Below are 8,485 nucleotides of genomic sequence, written 5' to 3' on the forward strand. Positions count from 1 at the left end.
AGACAAAGCATTGTTTATCGTCACCGTCACAAACTCCGTTCACTTCACCCCCGAGGAACAGCATGTAAGCAACGAGCACTTCCTGTGTATGGTACCCGCCCTTTCCATCAGATCTGTTGTTTGTAAATGTGTTTCTGCTCTTGTAAATTTGTTTTGGTGTTTTTTATGTAATTTTGTTTTCTAAAATGTTCATTTGTTTTGCACTTCTCGGCCACCGTGATCATGACAGCATCTTAGATTTTATTTTTGTTGCTTTTTTTCCATTTATTTTCTGACAAATGTTTAAATAAGATATACTTGAACATAAGTTTAAAAATAAAACATCTGTTACCCAGATAAAAGAACATTTTGAGAGCATCCTCAGTTTCTGAATCGGTTAATAATAATATGGACTGTAGTTGGTAAAATTGGCCTCCCAATCATGGAAGCTAACTCATCAGTTTCTGAATCTTTTAATAATAATGTGGACTGTAGATGGTGAAACGTCAAAGTCTCATGAATGTTCTTGTTCCTAAACAAGGACTAATTTTATTTTATATTATTATATGTCTAAAATATCTAACAGCTTTATCATGACAGCATGATCTCTTTCTGAATCTTGGACTGTAGATGGCAAAATACCTATCACCATCATAATGACCGCAAAAACCATCTCTGGATGCTGTAGTTTAAAGAAAATCCAGGATTTGTAATAATCCTGTTACCCAGATGAAAGAGAAAGAGCTAATGCTAATTTTTACACAGCCGGGTCTCCACTACAGCTCCTCCTGGGTGTACGCCGGGTTCTCGCTCACATCAGCCTCGGTTTTGTGTTTCTGATCCTCCTGTGGTTGCCTGTACAGGAGGAACAGCAGCCCACTTATGAGGATCATAACGGACGATCCGATGCCCATCACGATGCCCAGTCCCAGCTCCTGTCTGTACGGCGCGGGCGGCAGGAAGAACTCGGGCGGGAAATCGATGGTCCGGTTCTGCAGGACGGAGTTCACGTTCCAGAACACGGGAACCAGCAAACACACGGCCGCGAGGAAATACAACACGGCGGCGGACACGAAGACCGGGGTGACGCGGCCCGCGCCGACGTTGAAGTAGGTCCGTCTGACGGCGTACCCGCCCACCAGGTTGGCGGCGAATCCTACAACGATGGCGACCAAGCACAGCACCTGAGCGGCCACGATCTCCGGAGGAAGGAAGGAATCCGTCATCCACATGCTGCGGCAGAATTTAGCCTCGTCCAGCACGTGGCTGTAGAAACACGCCCTCCAGACGCCCATCCAGGCCGTACCGGCGGAGGCCGCGGAGAGGTCGTCCACGTACCACACCCGCCAGTCATCCACCCCGCTGGTGGCGATGGTCAGGATCAGTCCAATCACTGCCAGCACCAAAGCGAAGAACTGCCAGTGTGCGGTGTGGGCCAGGTAAGCCATGATTCAGATACTCAGGTACTCACAGGTCAGTGTAGAACGGCATGAGCGCCGGCTTCCGGAACATCACTGCACGCTCTGCGTCATTCAGCAACCTGTAAACAAAATACTCAGTGTGAAAACCTGGCTCTGGCATCAAAAAGTCTTGGCCGCCCAACAACCTGTCAGCGGTACTCACGCCGACTGCTTGTGACGCCCCCTGCTGTTTTGGAAATACTTTAACCCAGTGTTCTGGCTATAATAACTCTCCTGATCAAAGTCTCTCTCTCTCTCTATATATATATACAGTGTATCACAAAAGTGAGTACACCCCTCACATTTCTGCAGATATTTAAGTATATCTTTTCATGGGACAACACTGACAAAATGACACTTTGACACAATGAAAAGTAGTCTGTGTGCAGCTTATATAACAGTGTAAATTTATTCTTCCCTCAAAATAACTCAATATACAGCCATTAATGTCTAAACCACCGGCAACAAAAGTGAGTACACCCCTTAGTGAAAGTTCCTGAAGTGTCAATATTTTGTGTGGCCACCATTATTTCCCAGAACTGCCTTAACTCTCCTGGGCATGGAGTTTACCAGAGCTTCACAGGTTGCCACTGGAATGCTTTTCCACTCCTCCATGACGACATCACGGAGCTGGCGGATATTCGAGACTTTGCGCTCCTCCACCTTCCGCTTGAGGATGCCCCAAAGATGTTCTATTGGGTTTAGGTCTGGAGACATGCTTGGCCAGTCCATCACCTTTACCCTCAGCCTCTTCAATAAAGCAGTGGTCGTCTTAGAGGTGTGTTTGGGGTCATTATCATGCTGGAACACTGCCCTGCGACCCAGTTTCAGGAGGGAGGGGATCATGCTCTGCTTCAGTATTTCACAGTACATATTGGAGTTCATGTGTCCCTCAATGAAATGTAACTCCCCAACACCTGCTGCACTCATGCAGCCCCAGACCATGGCATTCCCACCACCATGCTTGACTGTAGGCATGACACACTTATCTTTGTACTCCTCACCTGATTGCCGCCACACATGCTTGAGACCATCTGAACCAAACAAATTAATCTTGGTCTCATCAGACCATAGGACATGGTTCCAGTAATCCATGTCCTTTGTTGACATGTCTTCAGCAAACTGTTTGTGGGCTTTCTTGTGTAGAGACTTCAGAAGAGGCTTCCTTCTGGGGTGACAGCCATGCAGACCAATTTGATGTAGTGTGCGGCGTATGGTCTGAGCACTGACAGGCTGACCCCCCACCTTTTCAATCTCTGCAGCAATGCTGACAGCACTCCTGCGCCTATCTTTCAAAGACAGCAGTTGGATGTGACGCTGAGCACGTGCACTCAGCTTCTTTGGACGACCAACGCGAGGTCTTTTCTGAGTGGACCCTGCTCTTTTAAAACGCTGGATGATCTTGGCCACTGTGCTGCAGCTCACTTTCAGGGTGTTGGCAATCTTCTTGTAGCCTTGGCCATCTTCATGTAGCGCAACAATTCGTCTTTTAAGATCCTCAGAGAGTTCTTTGCCATGAGGTGCCATGTTGGAACTTTCAGTGACCAGTATGAGAGAGTGTGAGAGCTGTACTACTAAATTGAACACAGCTGCTCCCTATGCACACCTGAGACCTAGTAACACTAACAAATCACATGACATTTTGGAGGGAAAATGACAAGCAGTGCTCAATTTGGACATTTAGGGGTGTAGTCTCTTAGGGGTGTACTCACTTTTGTTGCCAGTGGTTTAGACATTAATGGCTGTATATTGAGTTATTTTGAGGGAAGAATAAATTTACACTGTTATATAAGCTGCACACAGACTACTTTTCATTGTGTCAAAGTGTCATTTTGTCAGTGTTGTCCCATGAAAAGATATACTTAAATATCTGCAGAAATGTGAGGGGTGTACTCACTTTTGTGATACACTGTATATACACAATTACTGACTGTAGTCCATCTGTTTCTCTACATGCTTTGTTACCCCCTTTCATGCTGTTCTTCAATGGTCAGGACCCCCACAGGACCACCACAGAGCAGGTATTATTTAGGTGCTGGATGATTCTCAGCACTGCAGTGACACTGACATGGTGCTGGTGTGTTAGTGTGTGTTGTGCTGGTATGAGTGGAGTTTTTAAACACCTCACTGTCACTGCTGGACTGAGAATCGTCCACCAACCAAAAAAATATCCAGCCAACAGCGCCCCGTGGGCAGCGTCCTGTGAGCACTGATGAAGGTCTAGAAGATGACCGACTCAAACAGCAGCAATAGATGAGCGATCGTCTCTGACTTTACATCTACAAGGTGGACCGACTAGGTAGGAGTGTCTAATAGAGTGGACGGTGAGTGGACACGGTACTTAAAAACTCCAGCAGCGCTGCTGTGTCTGATCCACTCATACCAGCACAACACACACTAACACACCACCACCATGTCAGTGTCACTGCAGTGCTGAGAATCATCCACCACCTAAATAATACCTGCTCTGTGGTGGTCCTGTGGGGGTCCTGACCATTGAAGAACAGCCTGAAATGGGGGTAACAAAGCATGTAGAGAAACAGATGTACTACAGTCAGTAATTGTAGAACTACAAAGTGCTTCTATATGGTAAGTGGAGCTGATAACATGGACATTGAGTGTAGAAACGAGGTGGTTTTAATGTTATGGCTAATCAGTGTATATCTACAGTATACACTATATGACCAGGACGACGCTCTTCTGAGTATGTCTGTGGGAATTTGTGCCTGTTCAGTCAAAAAAATGACAGCGTTTGTATGGTTGGGCGCTGTCGGTGTTCCGGTTCATCCCTGAGCTGGTGAGTGGGGCTGAGCTCAGGGATCTGTGCAGGACACTGGAGCTTTTCTTCACGTCTCTATAGAGCTCAGTCATGCTGGAACAGGAAAAGTCCTTCCCTAAACTATTGCTGCACAGTTGGAGGGACATGCTTTGGATTTTTTAAAGACATTAATTCAATAATTAGAAGATAATAAGGCAGCAGTAGCTCAGCGGTTGAGGTGCAGGACTAATAAATAGTAATGGGAAGGTCACTGGGTCAAGCCCCACATCTGCCAGGTCACTGTTGGGCCCTTGAGCAAGGCCCCTCAATTGCTTGTAATGTATGTAAATGTAAACATGTGATGTGATCTCTTAGAACTGCAGGTCATATAATGTATGGGGCAGTTGTAGCTTAGTGGTTAAGGTACTGGACTAGTAATCAGAAGGTTGCCGGTTCAAGCCCCACATCTGCAAGGTTGGTACTGTTGTTATATTTTGTCCCAGCGTCTGTACGCTGAGTGACGAGCTTTTTCTAACGATGTTAACGAACCGAACCTCGATGTAATTACCACAACGTCACAAAATGATCAGAATGAAGCAATAAAGTGAATCTTTACCTCAGTAGAAGAGACTGGAAACCATCAGAACCAGTAGCACCACACCACAGCTCATCCACACACTCCAACACGAACTCACGCCCTGCTGATCAGATCTCACACTGGCCGGATCGGAGAAGATCAGACGTGTGGGTTGATGATTAATCCGGAGTCTCCAGTAAAACCAGGAACGTTTACCAGACGTGGAATCTTTACTGTTTCTTTTAAACTGGGACGTGAGATAAATCCTCTCACTTCAGTACGTCTATATTCAGCATGGATTAAAAAATGTCGTTTTTATGTAACCTGTTAGATCACACACACACACACACACACACACACACACACACACACACACACACACACACACACACACACACACACACACACCGTGTACTGTCATTCTACCGCGTCGTTAAGTCGTATTCTTTGAACCTCGCTGGCGCGTTTACAACCGAGTTACAAAATCCCTCAGACTGACACGTCCGTGTGGTCGGACTGGATTACTGATCCCTGGACTATCGGTTCGAACCCCACAACCACCCAGCTTCCACTGTCGGACCCCTGAGCAAGTCCTCTAACCCTCGATGGCTTGGATTTGCATTCATAATTGTAACTCACTTTGGATAAAAGTGGCACCTAAATGTGTAACCCAGAGCACTGGACTAGTAATCAGGAGGTCGCTGGTTCAAGCTACCAATGTTGGACTCCTGAGCAAGGCCCTTAAAACTCAACTGCTTGAATGACTGTATGACTGTATTCAGTCGTAACTGCTGCAGATGTAAATTAATTCTAGAAATTGACGTCATTTTCAGCAGTGGAAGCTCAGCAGTAGTTATCAGTGGCTGGTTCAGGCCTCACCACTGCTACGTTAGCACTGTTGGACCCCTGAGCAAGGCCCCAAAGCTTTATGGCTTGGACTTGCAGTCATAATTGTAAGAACTTTGGATAAAAGTGGCACCTAAATGCAGTTAATGTGTAATCCAGAGCACTGGACTAGTAATCAGAAGGTCGCTGGATTAAGTCACCACTGTTGGACCCCTGAGCAAGGCCCCAAACCCTTAATTGCTTGGTTTGCATTCATATTGTTCAAAACAAAGCGAACCTCATGTAAACAGAGAGAAGTGCGCCGCCTAGGGGACGATTACTGAACTACTGGTCTTGAGACGCTTCTCCTGGGAATTTTAAACAATCGGACCGGAATTTCCGATTATGTCTGTTAAATCCAAAATTCATGAAATGGAGGTCCGTTAAATCAAGGTTCCTGTGTGTGTATATGTATGTAGATGTACATATATGACAACGGCGTTCCATCTGCCCCATGCAGGTGCAGGTGCAGGTGCCCTAGGGCCTGGTGGATCCCTGATTGCAGGTGAGGCGGGTATATCGCTGCCCACGCCTCCTCCAAACCGTGTGCAGCCCTGCGCAACATGGGCGACTGTCCATGAACACAAACGACGCATCTCACACTCTGTACAATCTGCTCCCACTGTGGTTTACAAGATGTTACATAAAGCCTCCACAAGGGGGAGTTCGCGTACAAGTTTGTTCGTTTATCTTAATTTTTTTCAGCTCACGACCCACCTAAGGGAGCGCACATCCGACCTGACCCCCGCGAACACAGCCGAGTGTTCGCTGGACGCCCGGCCGGGTCGGCAGCGCAGCTTCGATTCCGAACCCAACAGAACCCGATCCTAACAGTTGTGCTTTAAATAAAGTCCAATGCAAAGCTCCTGTTATAGCATCAAATACAACAGATTCTATATGAACAAGCACGTTTATGGTATAGCGAACACAAAGGATCAGTCAGGTGGAGTAAACTCAGTAAAGGGCAGCTGGGATTTAATAGAGAAGCGCTGAATCACAGTGAGATTCAGCGCGAAATAACTCTGTTCAAATGAATCACTCAACATGAATGACTCTGTTCAAACGAATCAATCTGAACATGAATGACTCTGTTCAAACGAATCAATCTGAACATGAATGACTCTGTTCAAACAAATCGTTCTCATCCTAAAAAACTCTGTTCAAATGAATCATTCTCAACATGAATGACTCTGTTCAAATGAATCATTCTCAACATGAATGACTCTGTTCAAACGAATCGTTCTCAACATGAATGACTCTGTTCAAACGAATCATTCTTGGACAAAAATAACTGTACAAACGAATCATTCTCAACATAAATGACTCTGTTCACATGAATCACTACACATGAACGACTCTGTTCAAATGAATCATTCTCAACATAAATGACTGTTCAAATGAGTCACTCAACATGAATAACTCTGTTCAGATGAATCACTACACATGAACGACTCTGTTTAAATGAATCACTCTAAACATAAATGACTGTTCGAATGAATCACTTAACACGAATGACTCTGTTTAGATGAATCATCCTCAACACAAATAACTCTGTGCAAACGAATCATTCTCATCCTAAATAACTACTGTTATGGTATAGCGAACACAAAGGATCAGTCAGGTGGAGTAAACTCAGTAAACGGCAGCTGGGATTTAATAGAGAAGCGCTGAATCACAGTGAGAGAATCGAATCGCTCAGGCAGGTGAAGTCCGACTGTTACAGGCTATAAAGGAACGCCGGCGGGTTCACACTAGCACAGGCTAATCTCATTTACAGATTTAAAAGCCTACAATAAATTACTAAAAAACATCACATTGTTTGAAAGGATTTGAAATAAAGCACCGTATAACGCCGCGGTTAGACGTTCTGATCACAGGAAGTAGGTGCACACGTGTTTATGTTAGAATTATACACAGTGATTAGGAATATGAGCTGGATGAGCTGTAAATAATCATGTTATAGAGTCTCTATGGGTCCTGGAAAGTGTTCCATTGTCGCCCTCTAGTGGTTGAAAGCAGCACTACAGCAGCGAGAATACTCTGAAATGTGAGGCAGGACCGATCGCTTTGTGCACCAGAATTCGTCCACTTTAACAGTCTACGCTCCTTATTTAGTGGTGAAGGTGCAGCCCGAGCACACGCCCGTTCATACGGTCTACACAGAAAGTGCCCGGAACCCTCCGAGAAGCGTCTGGTCAGGTCAAAAACAAAACAAAACAAAACAAAACCAAACAAAAAACTGAAATGTGCCCCCCCACCCCACCCCCCGATGGTGCCGGGCCGGGTCGGGCCGGGTCGCCTCTCAGTACCGGGGCCTCTGCTCTAAGGGTAAACTGTCCAGGAGACACTTGAGCTGCTCATCGCCCAGTTTGATCTTGTCCTCCAGTTTGCGCTGCTCGATGATCAGGGCCGACTTCATCTTGACGAAGTGCTCGTAGTCGGCCATGCTGTCCTCCCGCAGGTAGCTGGTCAGGATGTCGTAGACCGCGCGCTCTCGCCGGTCCAGGTTCTCCTTCAGCTCCTTGGCGTCCTCGTGCTGCCGGATCAGGAGCTTGCGCTTGTCCACCAGGGTGCGCTGCAGAGAGGCAAGTGAAGGGGCACTGTTAGGATCTCGCTTCATTTATATACAGAAACACTATACGGCCAAAAGTATCGTTCTCAACATGACTCTGTTCACATGAATCATTCTCAACATGACTCTGTTCACATGAATCATTCTCAACATGACTCTGTTCACATGAATCATTCTCAACATGACTCTGTTCACATGAATCATTCTCAACATGACTCTGTTCACATGAATCATTCTCAACATGACTCTGTTCA

General features: G+C 46.0%; 2 protein-coding genes across 2 annotated transcripts in view; both read right to left on the reverse strand.

The window, feature by feature from the left end:
* Window positions 1–755: 755 nt before the first annotated feature.
* cldn34a (claudin 34a) lies at window positions 756–1,427 on the reverse strand. The gene has a single exon (XM_062998171.1). The coding sequence runs from the start codon at window positions 1,425–1,427 to the stop codon at window positions 756–758; it is 672 nt and encodes a 223-aa protein (XP_062854241.1).
* Window positions 1,428–7,286: 5,859 nt separating this feature from the next.
* The window catches only part of shroom2a (shroom family member 2a), a 53,834-nt gene continuing 52,635 nt past the window's right edge, over window positions 7,287–8,485 (reverse strand). Inside the window, exon 10 of the mRNA XM_062998042.1 lies at window positions 7,287–8,234. Coding sequence (XP_062854112.1) covers window positions 7,962–8,234 — 273 coding nt within the window. The 3' untranslated portion in view covers window positions 7,287–7,961. The remainder of the gene's footprint in view (window positions 8,235–8,485) is intronic.

Source organism: Trichomycterus rosablanca, chromosome 6, assembly GCF_030014385.1.
Source record: "Trichomycterus rosablanca isolate fTriRos1 chromosome 6, fTriRos1.hap1, whole genome shotgun sequence".
Classification (NCBI taxonomy): Eukaryota; Metazoa; Chordata; class Actinopteri; order Siluriformes; family Trichomycteridae; genus Trichomycterus; species Trichomycterus rosablanca.